General features: G+C 39.3%; 1 protein-coding gene across 1 annotated transcript in view; it reads right to left on the bottom strand.

Annotated features, from left to right (window-relative positions):
* Positions 1–16,399, bottom strand: part of TMCC1 (transmembrane and coiled-coil domain family 1) — a 256,192-nt gene that overhangs the window by 182,857 nt on the left and 56,936 nt on the right. Inside the window, exons 2-3 of the mRNA XM_011950688.1 lie at positions 6,996–7,048; positions 2,241–2,946 (exon numbers count right to left, since the gene is read on the bottom strand). Of these exons, the coding sequence (XP_011806078.1) occupies positions 2,241–2,816 (576 nt within the window). The 5' untranslated portion in view covers positions 2,817–2,946; positions 6,996–7,048. The remainder of the gene's footprint in view (positions 1–2,240; positions 2,947–6,995; positions 7,049–16,399) is intronic.

Below are 16,399 nucleotides of genomic sequence, written 5' to 3'. Positions count from 1 at the left end.
GTGATCACACCACTACACTCCAGCCTGGGTGACAGAGCATGACTCTGTGTCAAAAAAAAAAAAAAACCCAACCAACCAACCAACCAAAAACAAACTTTAAGAAGCATCCCTATGATATTACACTTTGCATAAAAAATTTACCAAGGTTAGGAACACTTAGCTTATCTGTACCTTCACTTTTACTCTTACAAGAACTGTATTTGATGCCCACATGAGATCATTAAGGATAATAAAAATATCTTTGAGGCCAATGAATACATATTTATATTAAAGGAAACTCAGTATTGGGGGAAAGGACGTAGCCATAAACATTCTGGCCTTCAGAAGTAGGGCCAATAAACCTATAAGTTACTTGCTTTGGCAATCAAATTTTGCTATGTAAAGCATCTTTAAGGGAGAACAATTAGAAAGCCAAAATACATCTTCATCTCTAACTTATGCCCACTTTTCCAGTTCTATATTATTAAAGGAACTGGAAATAATGTCTTATATAATTATTATTATTTTATTATAATGTTATAATAATAATTATTATATAACATTATAATAAAATAATAATTATTATTATATAAGACATTCTCTTGATAGTAGGTGTCAGCCACCCAACTGAAACTAAATGGTTTCTGATTCTCCCAAGCAAACTTCAGATTTAAAAATTTTTTATTCTAACATTGTTATCAAATCCTACCTGTTCTTCTACTGTCCATTCCACTTCCACAATTATCAATTCAGCTCAATATTTATAAGAGCACTATCACTATTTAATAGTCACTGTGCTCAAGTTAGCCTATATCCTAATGACTTCCTGTACTAATTAAATTTTCACCCTGGGTTAATCAATGTCCTGTCAGACATCCATCCCCTCACTTCCACCTACCAATCCTCGCCTAGGGCACCACCTGGTGGTCAACAACAGGAATTATCCTTTTCCCCGCTTCATTTCTTCCCCACTGGGAGAAGAGTACACCTGCCTTACTAGTTTTGCTTATAGTAAGTTCAACTAATTCAAACTTAGAAATCTTTTTATTTGAACACATACATCTCCCTCAAACTTCTTCCACTTTTCTCTATCTTCCAGGTACAGCCAGGCATTACAAAAATTTCCCTTTCCGCCGGGCGCGGTGTTTCAAGCCTGTAATCCCAGCACTTTGGGAGGCCGAGACGGGTGGATCACGAGGTCAGGAGATCGAGACCATCCTGGCTAACATGGTGAAACCCCGTCTCTACTAAAAACTACAAAAAACTAGCCGGGCGAGGTGGCGGCGCCTGTAGTCCCAGCTACCCGGGAGGCTGAGGCAGGAGAATGGCATAAGCCCGGGAGGCGGAGCTTGCAGTGAGCTGAGATCCGGCCACAGCACTCCAGCCTAGGTGACAGAGCAAGACTCCGTTTCAAAAAAAAAAAAAAAATTTCCCTTTCCTTCTGCCCTTACTATAAATGATCCAAAAAGCTCCCCTCATTGCAGCCTAATATATACTACTTTTCCTAAATCTGGCTACTCCAGATTTCCTAAATCAGGAACTCCTCAGTTTGTCCAGGCTCCATAACACTGAAGTTCACTCATTGTCACTATCTGCATGGCTACGTGTATCTGAGTTTTTAAACCCTAGCAGGACTATTTATTCTATGTGCCTCAACTAACCATAACTGAGTTATATGGAAAAAGTTTCTCCCAGATTTAATATGCCTGGTTTTGGGTAAACCCAAAACAATCTCTTTATTAATAGTACACTATAATAATGTATATGCTCTACTGTGGCATACAAAATGTATAATGAATGCTGTTGATGTACTACAAAGTATATGAAAATTATAACCAACTTAGTGTACTTCCATGGTAAGCACAAACTCAGATTCTAGAACTTTATTCACTACATTCATTAATGTAAGAAAGCCATTTCCATGTGCAAAATCAAAACAATAAGAAACAAAGGATCTTTATTCCTCCACCATAAAACTGACCCTCTTAAGTAAATATACAGCAAGAATACATGAAATATACTTAGGTTTTAACGAAAGGATAAAATACTGCAATATGTTAGGAAGGAAATAGGAATATAATTCTAAGCATTCATTCATTAGCTATAATTATTATTTACCCATTTGAAATGGGAAAAAAATGCTTTTACCACAACTTTAAGGTATTTGCTGAGATAACTTTTTAGTTACCAAAGGAAAGTCTGGAGAGTCCTAGGTATGAAAAACAATAAGTTAACAGAAAAACAAAATCTAACAAACTTACCCGCTCCGCAGTTCCCTCCTCTCCCGGTAGACACGCAGCAGCAGCAGCAGCAGCAGCACAAGCTATTTCCATCATAGCAGAGCTGGTAGGGGCATCAGTTGTGGATGAAGACCTGGGTCGGCCTGACTGCATAACAGCTGTCATCTCCTGACCAGACTTCCTGTTGATTTGGGGACTTCCCTTTGGGGCCTCTGGCTTGCCCCGCCTACTATGCAAGCTTGTCCCTCTCTTCATCTTGGGTGGCACTCGAATCTGCTGCAGGACACGATTCAGAGCTGTGGGGTGGGTGGGGACACCATCAATCTCAGCACATGCGTTCTGGTTTTCCAGATCCATTTCAGGTTCTGGATCTGCCTGAATTTGCTGCACATCATGTGGAGACACTGATGACCTCCTGCGCTGGTGCTGGAAGAGATGCTTCAAGCCTTGGCCAATCACGTTAATGTTCTCCAAAGCATTGTGGGTCATTTTAGACAATTTCTGTTCTGATTCTGTCTGCTTTCTGGCCTCTGCATCTTGGGATTTGCCTCCAGGATCAGGGTCCTCAAATAACTGTTCACTGCCCGAAGGCTCCATCAGTAGACTTAATATGCTTATTTGCAAACTCAAAAAAATTTTTTAAACACACCAAGAGTGTCAAATTAGGTAGGCATTTGCTTCAACAGTGACTACGCATGCAGCTGTGAGACGAAGGCTTCATGCCTATCTAATATTAAAAAAACAAAAAACAAAAAAAAAACTTATATTATAAATCCATGCAGAAACTCCAGTGTTAAACAAAGAAAAGCATGCTACTGGCCAAACAAATAGGCACTATCATTAAGCAATCTTTAATCAGAAGATTAAAAGACAGTTTTCTAGATAGTGGGTAATGATTATTTTTCAGAATGAGAGAAGAAGTCCAGAACAAGTACATAGGAAATTAAAACAGCAATGTTCAAAAACAAAAATCCCTACAAGATTCAATATATACAGAATTAGATATTAGAGGAGCCATCTTGGAATGGACACTATAATGGTAGTTGACATAACAGCCATTGCTTGGGAAATCAAGAGAACAGACCATCAAACAGGTTTACTCTAGCTGAGGCAATTTAATCCCTCTCATTCATAACCAGTTAATTATTCACAGGCTGAAACTCAGTATAGTCAAAGAACAACAGTGAGAAGTGGATATCCCAACCTAACTATATGTGGATTTTAATGGAAAACCGAGTCTGTGTTACCATTCATATTCATCAAGTTCACTGGTAACTAGAGATGACAGGTTTGCTCTTTTGAGAAGAGAATGGAAATAAAAATCCTGTAAGTTGAATTCTCTGCTAAAGCACAAATGACCTTTCTGGCACCGTATGAGTGAATGGTTCAGACAGAATCAGAATCAGAGACTAGAGCTTTGCTCAGTACCAGCTATCAAGAAAGGAGATTCAAAGAAATCCCTTTCTCTATAGTGTCATCCCTGACAGAAGCTTCCCATATATCCATACAAACTCAAAAGCAAAGTAACTGGGTATGAGAGAAAAGTAGAGAAAAAGAAAGGTCAAACAGCAACCATATACCAGTATTAAATGCAAGAAATTAAAAGGAAGCTGAAACCAAGAGATGTAAAATCAACGCAACTGCCATGGTTACTAAAATCACATGCAAAATAAAAAAGGAGGGGGGATGGGAGATGATGAGATTTTTCCTAATACAGTTTATTTTTGTACTGCATTTGTGCAAATATATAAAACAAAATTATATACATGCACACAAGCTGCTAGAGAATGCAAAATATGATGTAGGAGGTTATTTCCATATTTTTCTTCAACTTTTTGTTTAAAGGACTTTAAAACTCCCTACACTACCAACTACTTTCAACAATTTAAGCCACTACAATGAAGCACCATAGTGCTCCTGTTCTGGGAATATGTGGACTTGCTGCCACCAAGTGGCAATCTAGGGAGTCATAAATTAGCTGGATAAAAAGAGTTCCCTGTGAACTCAAGTTTAGTGGAACAGGAATGCAAACTCACTACAGTTTTCTTCCTGATGACTACTCTCAGAAGACTTTCTTCAAATATTATATGGGCACTGTCACTGTGGCTCCACTGTCCATATTCTTTCATGCCCATGATTCCATCGCCTAACCTCTTCATAGCTGAGGAGCATAAACAGGGAGACAGGGATAAAGATACTTGTCTCTCTCTAGTACCTTCCTACTTTCTAAATGCCACAAAATTGTTTGTTCCTAAATTAGACAAATGAGTAACAACCATGAGAATGGAAGTTTCATTGCCTTTCACCCAAATTCTTTGTGGCTCTACTGAAATCTAGCCATCCCACTGTGGCCTGTTACCCTTTTCCTGATTGTGCATTGCTTTTGTTCATCTCCATCACTTTGGGAGAGCCAAGAAAGAAACCCTTGCCCTTATTAGATCAATGACTGTTTTAGCCTCTGGTGCAGTTTTCTGGGGCTCCTTGTGGGCAAAAATTTTGCCAATAGTGTATATATTTAATTATTCCCTTCTAACCAAATATGAAATAAACATATAATACAATGTTACTCTGATTTTTTAAAATAATAGTAATTATCTCATCATTCCTCATGAGTTTGGCTGGCTGGCTAATAGTTACGGAATTTTATTTCTAATCTGCAAAGAATAGAGTTCCTCAGAGGAAAAGGGCTAATGTAACCAAAATAATCCCCTATCAGTGTATATCAACTCATCTCTTCTTGCACTGGGCTATTTAGATCCTGAGAAGATGGGAGGGTGTGAAAGCAGCAGAACAGTACTGAAAAAGTAGTTTACTTTTTCCTCTATTTGCACATGAGCTAATACAACTGACCTTTGTTGTTGTTGTTTGAAGTAAAATGTATAAAATATGTTTATCCCATGAGATTAAAAGACAGCAAGAACAAAGGAATGATGTCAAGGTTGAGGATCATTCTACTTGTCTCATATGCACAGGTACTAGGAATTTATTACTCAGCAAATCTACTTATTTGGGCACTGTTATAAACTCATCAACTGGCCATCTGGTTGCTGCTTTAAAAAATAGAGAATGTGGTACATTTTGAATGTCAGTAAATTCATTTGAGATTTCACAAGAATTTATAAAACAATTTATTTTTGTTTTTGTTTTTTTGAGACAGAGTCTTGCTCTGTCACCCAGACTGGAGTGCAGTGGCACTCCTGACTTCAAGTGATCCAACCACCTCAGCCTCCCAAAGGGCTGAGATTGCAGGTATGAGCCACTGCACCCGGCCAAATCATTTATTTTCAAATAATTCAAAATGATGATTGATTACAAGGAAATGTTAGCATTTCCTGGGAAAAGCTGGGAGTAAGGTGTTAATTTCCATGCCAAAACTATCTTCACAGCTACAAAGAATAAGCAACAAAATAGTAATAAATTCTGGGATTTTTCAAAGGCAAAACTTACCTTAAACATACCAGCACACAGCCTCACTTAGCAAGCAGCCCTAAAGAAACCTAAATTGAGCTTTAAACATCAAGTTTTAAGGTAAGAATTTTTAAAAACAATCTACCGTACTGATTATAAAATGTAATATGGTACTTACACTTGTAGCTATCATCTGCGTAATAGCAGCACTAAGAAACCCGTTAAGGTTCTGAAGGCTGCTAAAATTTTCTGTAGGCCAATAAAAAATCTTTAAGGCCACCAAGGTCAAATGCTGTGGCAAAAATACCAATAGTGATGTTGCAATAATTAACTCTATAAAACTGCTGACAGAATGCAAGCACAAAAGAAATTCAATAATCTCAAAGTTGTATAGGGACACCCTTCTTCTGTATGTCTTACAGAGGCTCAAATGAGTATGAATAGTAACTGTTGAACAGTTTATAAAATTTCCCAATTAACTATTTATTTATTTAGAGACAGGGTCTCCCTCTGCCACCCAGGCTGGAGTGCAGTGGCACAATCTCAGCTCACTGCAACCTCTGCCTCCTGGGTTCAAGCAATTTCTCCTGCCTCTGCCTCTCAAGTAGCTGGGATTACAGGCACCCACCACCACACCCCGCTAATTTTCGTATTTTTAGTAAAAACACGGGGTTTCACCATGTTGACCAGGCTGGTCTCGAACTCCTGACCTCAAGTGATCCACCCTCCTCAGCCTCCCAAAGTGCTAGGATTATAGGCATGAGCCACTGCGCCCCGCCCAATTAACTAATTTTTAGATCCCCGGTTTAACACAAACAAGTTTAACTGCATAAGCCTATCAAATGCTTTTTGGTACTCAGCTTCTCTGAAAAGTAAAGTTATTATAAGTAAACCAGAGGGAGAAAGAGAAAAAGGAGCAAAAGGACACAGGACAAAGGGGATAGGTCGAAGGAGTGAAAGGGGAGAGGTAGAAGGAGCAAAAGGTGAGAAAGGGGGACAAAAAACGCAGCCACCTACCAGCCAGGCATTTCAAATAATTTTGTTAAGTTCTCAGAATTTTCAACAATTAACTTTTCTAGCACAATTTTACTGAAGACCTAATACGCCATTCGCTCACGCTCAGAAAACAAGTGGTTCTAAATTAGTATCAGAAATAAGTGAAAAAATTACGTTTTTAAAATCCATCAACCATTTAGGAATGTGCTCCACAAAATCATAGCAAATTATATGCAAATTGCCTTGTCTTTTTTTCCCCTTAAGTTTTTCTTTCCAATTTTTTAGTTTTTTGATAAATATGGTGACCAAAGCTTTTTGGTCTGGACATGAACCAAGTTAAATTTCACTGACTACAAAGAGTTGGATACTTGCCTTCATCACTCTTTCTCAAGCACTTCTAAGGTGTATAATCCTTTTAGGGAAAGCTGAAAAGCAAACATTAAGAATTACAAGGTCAGAAACTTAGATGGGGAAACTTACCTTTTATAGATACGCAGAAAACAACTGAAAGTATATCCAACAAAATGTTAATAGCTGGTAGCAAAATGCAATAGCTCATCTCTCACTGGTAGAAGTAGCGTTTGTTTTTTTCTAGTACTTTCCAGTATTTTCTCATTTTTTGAAAGTATAATCAAGAATAATTACAATCAAGAAAGAAAGTATTCTGGAAAAAATATTAACTTAGCACTTAAAGTGGCAAATATTTTAAGAAGCAATAAATATTTTAACACTATCATACTGAATAAGGAATGGATATTCCATTAATTCTAATCTTAAAGTAACATGAAATATAAAACAGGTACATGAAAACACCACAATTTTATAAGTAAATTTTTTTTCAAGTAGTTTCCTATTCTGCATCTGCCATTCTCTATTCAAAGGCAATTCTAAAAATCCTATCTTAGGCCAGGCATAATGGTTCATGCCTGTAATCCCAGCACTCCGAGGCAGGAAGATCATCTGAGCCCAGGAATTCGAGATCAGCCCGGGTAACAGTGACAGCCCATCTCTAAAACAATTTTTAAAGATTAGCCAGGTGTGATAGTGCACACCTGTCCCAGCTACTTGGGAGACTGAGGCAAGAGGACGTCTTGAGCCCAGGAACCGGAGGTTACAGTGAGCTATGGTTGCACCATTGCCCTCTAGCCTGGGAGCAAAAGCAAGACCCTGTCTCAATTTTAAAACAACAACAACAACAAAAAAAACACATCTTGGCAATGCAGAGTGACTCACACCTGTAATCCCAGCACTTTGAGAGGCCAAGGCAAGAAGGCTCATTTGAGGCCAAGAGTTCAAAGACCAGCTTGGGCAACACAGCAAGACCCCATGTCTCTACCAAAAAAAAGTTTTTATTATTTCTATTTATTTTTACTTTTTGGCTAACCTTCAGTATTCATTAAATTTTTTAAATTACGAACCAGAGCCACCATGTACAACTAAGAATTGGAAGCACCAAATTAAATTTTTCCTGGAACACTTGCTTCTGACAGGTATTACCAGAGAAGCAACTTAATTAGACAAGTATTTTTGAGACATCTGCCATGGACCTAGCATTATACAGACCAAATAAAGCATATGACCTTGCCCTCAAGGAATTCACAATCTAGGACAGAAAATAAAACGTCCATACATGAAACATACAGAAAACAGCACAAAACTACACAAGTGGTGAAGTGTGTAAGAAAGACTGCAATTACCATTAGAAGTCAGGAAGATCAGTTAGAATTGGATTTGTTTGGGAAAGTTTGGTGAAAAAAGCAGCAGCTTTTACTGAGCTCTGAAGGATGAGAAGATGGATGAATAAGCACAAAGATGTGGGCCAACACCTTTAGCCAGCAGGCAGTAAACAGTATGTTTGGGCATACTGCAAAGAGGTCAGATGGACCATACTGGTGGATACACATTTCTGAATAGGGGAAATAAGATTAAATGGGTAAGCCTGGGAAGTTAAAGAGGGCTTCAAATGTTAGGTAATTATTGAGTATTTATATTAAATTGCATTAAACTGCACTCAGGTGAATATCATCTCTAATCCTCACAACAACCCACAAGATAAGGGGGTTGTTGAAACCAACCAATTTACAGTTGAAAAACCTAAGGCCAAAACAAGTCTACTGACTAAAATTTTGACTTGATTTAACAGAAAATAAAGAGCCACTATAGGATTTCCAGGATATAAGACATGTTTTAGGCCTAACAATCATATAAGATGCATGAGAGGAGGAAAAGATGATAATCAGAGAAGTTAGGTAAGGAACTTATAATAATTTAGAAAAAGATGACAAGGAAGTGCTGAGCCCATTGGTATGGCTGGGAATGGGTCATAAAAAAGTAAATGGAAAGGAATGAGCACACAAAGTACTGAAGAGTCAACAGGAATTCCTCATACCACTGTAACAGATGTTAAAAAAGCATCTGATAAAACGAGTATTTACAGTTCTCAGCTGGAAATATATTACTTAAAAGTACAATTCATCCTCCTGCATCTTATTTCAACAATAAAATGTCATCCATACTTCATTTAGCTCCAAAGAAATTTGTTGCCTTTTAGCAAACCCTATGGGCTCCCTTAGACTGTGTGACAGCTATTTCCTTGCATCCAGCCTTGGTAAGTTGTCCCTTATTCCTTTAGACCTGCTTAAATATTTCTCTACTCTCTCACCACCCTGGCCGAAGATGTTACAACTATGAAATTTCAGTTTTCCTTTCTTTTGCACCTCATTTATGCCACAATAAAATGGAAATGTTTTAACTACCCAAGAAAGCTTCTCTCTCTCTCCTTTGATCCTCTTGAAATCCTTTTTCCTAAGGTCCTTAGTGAAGATCTTATTATGACCACTGTTTCCTATTCATGGCTGTGTTTTCATGCTGTCAATAAGTTTTTCTTTTTCAAACATAATTTAAAAAAATCAGTCACAGTTTCTCTCATTCATATATATATATATATATTTTAATGACAGAGGCTTTTTCCATCTGTTAGCATATTCTTAGTTTTTCCTAAATAATTATCTAGCTGAACCAGCCCCACCCAGCAACCCATCACCAAGGAGACAGATACTCTGTTTTAGAATCCAGAAAGAGAGATATCAAACAACATTGAATTATTAAAGCATTAATAACGTGTGATGAGGTTTCAAATGTATAAAGAATAAAAATACAAAATCAGAGCATATACTTGGAGTCACAGGGTTCCAAGGTTCTTGTACTGTCCAAGAGTGTAAAAATAGCAAGCAAACTGCAATATGTTTTTAAAAAGTCTATTTATTTAAAAAATCTAAAGTGCAGAACCATGTATATATCATGCTACTACTTTTAAAGGAGTGAGTACATACTATATATGCACAGACTATTTCATTCTGGAATGGTGGACTGGTAACTGGTAACTAATGTTGCTCCGGAGGGAGAACAAACACACTAAATAGAAAGCAGAAATAATTAAAATACTCAAATCCAAAAAAGAAGAGAAAACAAGATTACAGAACAAATAAAACATGTAAGAAGCAAAATGTTAAGATGTCAAATGTAAATTCAAATAACTCAGTAATTACATTAAATGCAATTGGACCAGAAGACAAAAATTAATATTTTTTTAAATTAATCAAAAATTACACTTGAAATTACAGAAAATAGTTGAAAGTATGGGAAAAAGTCATACTAACAAACTGAAATGCAGCTGCTCTAGCTGTATTAATTGTATTCAAAGTAGACTAAATGCACAAAAGCATTAATACCTATAAAGGTATAATTTATCAGGAAGATGCAACAATTTTAAATTTGTATGCATGTAATAACATAGCCTCCAAATATATAAAGTAAAACTTAGCAGAATTATAAAAAGAAATGGGAGAAAAAATCCATAATCATAATAAATTTTATATTCTTCTCAGTAGGTGATAGAACAAATGACTCAAATAAAGGGAGAGGGTAGAAATACAGATTTGAATAGCATGAACAAACTGGATCTAAATAGATATTAATATGACACAGTGCTCAATAATTACAAAATAGATGCTCTTTCAAGCAGAAAGAAATCGTTTACAAAAATTGACCATATGTTGAGCCCTAAGGCAAGTCTCACAAATTTAAAAAAACTTAAATGATACACAGTCTATTCTCTGACCACAATGTGTATTCCTGAGGTTCAAAAAGAGCTGGGAGGAAATCACTTTTTCCTCCTTTTCTTTTTTGTTTACCGCTATCCCAGCCTCTAGGCAATACAACAGTGATGAAGCAACAGCTAAGGCTAGACAGGCACCTAAAAGCCTCATTTCTGACCAAAGGAAACAGTCCCAAGAGCATGGAAGAATCCCAGTGCAGATAGGAAGATTAAACCAAACATTCTGACAAACTCTGAAGACTGAATGTAGGTTAGGATCAGAGTGTGAAGTCCTCGAGGGCTGCAATCATAGGATAGTTCCCATCTGCTTGTGGGCTTTTCCTCCAGGAACCTCAAAAGGCTCCCTAATGCAGGGGGAAGCAGGGAGAAAGTAGAGAAAGCTCCTCCATCTCCACCCCCGTGGAACTAAGGAGGGAAGAGCAAGCAACAATGCTAAACTAGTCTATTTCCCTTATCTCCCTGTGGAACAAAAGGCTTAATCAGTAAGGAGCAATTTCTGGTGGAATCCCACTACAGCTGGAGGAAAGAAAGGAGGCTGACACCCAATTTTCACCCCTATCCATCTTCACTGTTTCTCTAAAAAAGCAATAGCCCTAATGCAGCAGGAAAGAGCTGAAAAAAACCTCAGCTTGATGATACTATTGAATACCCATAGCAGTTGAGAAAAAGAAGGGAATAGTCTTGTGAAGGCCACATCCCCTAGACCCAGGTTCTACTATCTGCATAAATCTAAGGCTTAACCAGAACATCACAGAACTCCCCTCACCCTCCACTACCTTACTGATAGGCTTTGAGTAAAAACAATGGAATACACCTGAGAGAGCTGCAAGACTCAGACTCTCACGGAGAAACAGCACAAAGGGAAAACCCAAAGCCAAGCAGGAAGACAAGAACAAGGTATTACTGGGAAAATTTGAAGCCTCTCGTTCCCATGGCAACAACAAATGTCAATCCAGTAACCATAGCAATAATAAACATCAAACACAGACCAATGCCTGAACAGATTAACACAAATCTCCACCCTAAAGGACTTGAAGGAAACTAGCAGTCTTCTACAAGCTTATCAAGTATATACCTCAGTATCTCCTGTCATATGCAGCACATTCAGCTTTAAACAAAAATTATGAAGCATGGCAAAGGCAGAATAAAAACACAGCCCAAAGGGACAAAGCAATTATCAGAGCCAGACCCATGTATGACATAAATTCTGGAACTACAAGATAGTAAATTTAAAACATGATTAATATAGTAAAAACTCTAATGGAAGACCTAGACAACATGAGATCAGACAGGTAATTTCACAGAGAGAAATGAAAATTATAAAAAATCGAGTGGAAACCAAATTAGAAATAAAGATATAGTAATGACAAATGGCTTTGAGAGGCTTATCAGTAGACTTGAAACAGCTGAAAAAAGAATCAGTAAACTTGAAAATAGGCTAGTAGAAACTACCCAAACTGAAATATAGAGGAAAGAGATTTTCTTTCCTGGAGAACATACAACAGCTGTGGGAGAAGTCCAGAAGAGACAATAGAGAAGAAACATTTGAATGGCCAAGAATTTACCAAAATTAGTGATAAGACACTAAACTACAGAGTAAGAATAAGAAACTCTGAAAACAGGCTGGGCATGGTGCCTCATGCCTATAATCCCAGCACTTTGGAAGGCTAAGGCGGGAGATGGCTTGAGCCCAGGAGACCAGCCTGGGCAGAACAGGGAGACCTCGTCCCTAAAAATAAACTGAAAAATCAGCCGGGAATCATGGCACATGCCTGTGATCTCAGCTACTTGAGAAGCTGAGGTGAGAGGACTGCTTGGGCCCTGGAGGTCGCAGCTGCAGAGAGCCATGAGAGTGCCACTGGAGAGAGCCTGGATGACAGGGCAAGACCCTGTCTCAAAAAAAAAAAGAAAAAAAAAAAAAAAACTGAAAATACCAAACAATACCAAAAAAGGGGGCTGGGCATGGTGGCTCATGCCTGTAATCTAGTACTTTGGGAGGCCGAGGTGGGCAGATCACAAGGTCAGGAGTTCGAGACTAGCCTGACCAACATGGTGAAACCCCACCTCTGCTAAAAATACAAAAATTAGCCAGACATGGTGGTGCGTGCCTGTAATCCCAGTTACTCAGGAGGCTGAGGTAGGGGAATCGCTTGAACCTGGGAGGCGGAGGTTGCAGTGAGCCGAGATCGCACCAATGTACTCTAGCCTAGACAACAGAGAGAGACTCCATCCTCAAAAAAAAAAAAAGGATATCTAGGCATATCATATTCAAAATGCTGAAAGCCAAAGACTCCTGAAGGCAGTCAAAGAGGGGAAAATATGTTACGTACAGAGGAATAAGGATAAGGATAAGGATTACAATAAACTTACCATCAGAAACTTTGTAAGACAGTGGAGTGACAACTTTAAAGTGCTGAAAAGAGAGCTGCCCATCCAGTATTCTACATCCAGTGAAAATATCCTTCATAAGTACAAAATAAAGGCTTTTCCCCCAGACAAGCAAAAATAGAGAATACACTGCCAGGAGACCCACCGTATAAGAAATATTAACAGAAGTCCTTCAGGCAGAAAAATATATAAAAGTAAGAAGCTTGAATCTACAAAATGAAGAATAAATGAAGGTAAAGTATATTTTTAATTTTTCATTGCTCTAAAAGATAACTGCTTAAAGCAATAACAATGTACTGGATAAATACCACACAGGTAAAAGCAAAATGCTTAACAGCAGCAGCACAAGGGAAAAGAGGGAGGAACTGGGAACACACTACAACTATACTTTAACTAAATGCGAAGTGGTAAAACACCGGAAAAACTCAGGTTATTTTAAAATGTATAATGTAAACCAAAAGGCAATCACTAAAAACCTTTTTAAAGAAATGTAAGTGATAAGTCAATAGAATAAGTAAAATGGAATTTTTTAAAAAATCACACCAAAGAAGGCAGTAGGAAAAAAACCACCCAGGCGCATGCCTATAGTCCCAGCTACTCAGGAGGCTGAGGCAGCAGAATTATTTCAGTTCAGAAGTTTAAGATCAGCCTAGGCAACATGGCAAGACCTCTTCTCTACAAAAAATAGAAAAATTAGCGAGGCATGGTGGCACACACCTATAGTCCCAGCTACTCAAGAGGTAGGAGGATCGCTTGAGGCCAAGAGTTTGAGACCAGCCTGGGCAACATAGTGAGACCCCATATCTACAAAAAATTTAAAAATTCACCAGGCATGGTGGTGTGCACCTGTACTATCAGCTACTGGGGAGACCGAGGTGAGAGAATCACTTGAGCCTGGGAGGTCTAGGCTACACTGAACCATAACTATGCCACTGTACTCCAGCCTGGGTGACAGAGAGAGACCCTGTCTCAAAAAAGAAGCAAACAACAAATGCAACAAATAGAGAAGAGCTAGCAAGATGGCAGGTTTTCATCTAATTATACTAATAATCACTTTAAATGTAAATAGTCTTACCAGTTAAAAAACGATTGTCAGACTGGGGGTGGAGGGGAAAGCAAGACCAGGCCAGGTGTAATGGCTCACACCCATAATCCCAGCACTTTGGGAGGCTGAGGCAGAAGCATCACTTGAGCCCAGGAGCCCAAGACTACCCCGGGCAACATGGTGAAACCCTGTCTCTACAAATATACAAAACATAACTGGGCATGGTGACATGTGCCTTTTCCAGCTACTTAGGACACTGAGATGGGAGGATCGAGTGAACCCAGGAGGTCAAGGCTGCAGTGAGCCATGATCATGCTACTGTACTCCAACCAGGGTGACAGAGTGAGAACCTGTCGCAAAAAAAAAAAAAAAAGGCAAGATCAAGCTATATTTGGTCCACAAGAAGCCTGCTAAGAAAAGATTTAAAAAGGAAAAACATAAAACAATGGAGGAAAAATACCACACAAACACTAATTAATCAAAAGAAAGCTAGTGTAGCCAAATGAATTGCAGGCAAAGTAGATTTCAGAATAAGAAAGACTGTTAAGGATAAAGAGGGGTGATCTGGTCTGGCTCTGTGTCCCCACCCAAATCTCATCTTGAACTGTAATCCACACATGTCAAGGGAGGGACCTGGTGGGAGGTGACTGGATCATGGGGGTGGTTTCCCCATGCTGTTCTTGTGATAGTGAGTTCTCATGAAATCTGATTGTTTAAAAGTATGTGGCAGTTCCCCACCCCACTCCTGCTGCCACAAAGGACATGCCTTGCTTCCCCTTCACCTTCTGCCATGATTTTAAATTTCCTGAGGCCTTCCCAGTCATGTAGGGCTGAGAGTCAAATTAAACTTCTTTTCTTTTTTTTTTTTTTTGAGACGGAGTCTCGCTCTGTCGCCCAGGCGGGAGTGCAGTGGCCGGATCTCAGCTCACTGCAAGTTCCGCCACCCGGGTTCACGTCATTCTCCTGCCTCAGCCTCCTGAGTAGCTGGGACTACAGGCGCCCGCCACCGCGCCCGGCTAGTTTTTTTTTTTTGTATTTTTTAGTAGAGACGGGGTTTCACCGTGTTAGCCAGGATGGTCTTGATCTTGTGACCTCGTGATCCGCCTGTCTCGGCCTCCCAAAGTGCTGGGATTACGGGCTTGAGCCACCGCGCCCGGCCTAAACCTCTTTTCTTTATAAATTACCCAGCCTTGGGTAGTTTTTTATAGCAGTGTGAAAATGGACTAACACAGAAAACTGGTACCAGGAATGGGGTACTACTATAGATACCTGAAAATGTGGAGTGACTTTGGAACTGGGTAACAGACAGAGGCTGGAAAAGTTTGGAGGGCTCAGAAGAAGGCAGGAAAATGTGGGAAAGTTTGGGACTTCCTAGAGACTTGTTAAAAGGTTTTTACCAAAGTGCTCTTTGTGATATGGACAATGAATCCAGGCTGAAGTGGCCCAAGATGGAGATGAGAGAAATTTATTGTGAACTGGAGCAAAGGTCACTCTTGCTATGCCTCAGCAAAGAGACTGGTGGCATTTTGCCCCTGCCCTAGAGATCCGTGGAACTTTGAACTTGAAAGACATGATTTAGGGTATCTGGCAGAAGAAATTTCTAAGCAGCAAAGCATTCAAGATGTGACTTGGCTTTTTCTGAAAGCATACTGTCATATGCGTTCACAAAGAGATAGTCTGAAATTGGAACTTATGTTGAAAAGAGAAGCAGAGCATAAAAGTTTGGAAAATTTGCAGCCTTACCACCTAGTAGAAAAGAAAAACCCATTTTCTGGGGGAGAAATTCAAGCTGCTGGCTACAGAAATTTGCATAAGTAAAGAGGAGCCCAATGTTATTCTCCAAGACAATGTGGAAAATGTCTCCAGGGCATTTCTGAGATCTTCATAGCAGACCCTCCCATCATAGGTCCAGAGGCCAGGGAGTGAAAAATGTTTTCCTGGGTGGGGCCCAGGGCCCTGCTGCTCTGTGCAGCCTCAGGACATGGCCTCCTGTCTCCCAGCTGCTCCAGCTCCAGCCGTAGATAAAAGGGACCAACATATAGCTCAGGTCATTGCTTCAGAGGGTGCAAGCCCCAAGCCCTGGCCACTTCCATGTGGTACTGGGTCTGCAGATACACAGAAGAATTGAGGTTTGGGAACCTCCACCTAGATTGCAGAGGATATATGGAAATGTCTGGATGTCCAGGTGTTGGAACCGAACTCTCGATTCCCTCCTGGGCAGGGGTC

The sequence above is a fragment of the Colobus angolensis genome, unplaced genomic scaffold, assembly GCF_000951035.1.
Source record: "Colobus angolensis palliatus isolate OR3802 unplaced genomic scaffold, Cang.pa_1.0 Scaffold31, whole genome shotgun sequence".
In the NCBI taxonomy this organism is placed as follows: Eukaryota; Metazoa; Chordata; class Mammalia; order Primates; family Cercopithecidae; genus Colobus; species Colobus angolensis.
The sequence above is the reverse complement of the archived record's forward strand: the minus strand, read 5'-3'. Positions and strand labels throughout refer to the sequence as shown.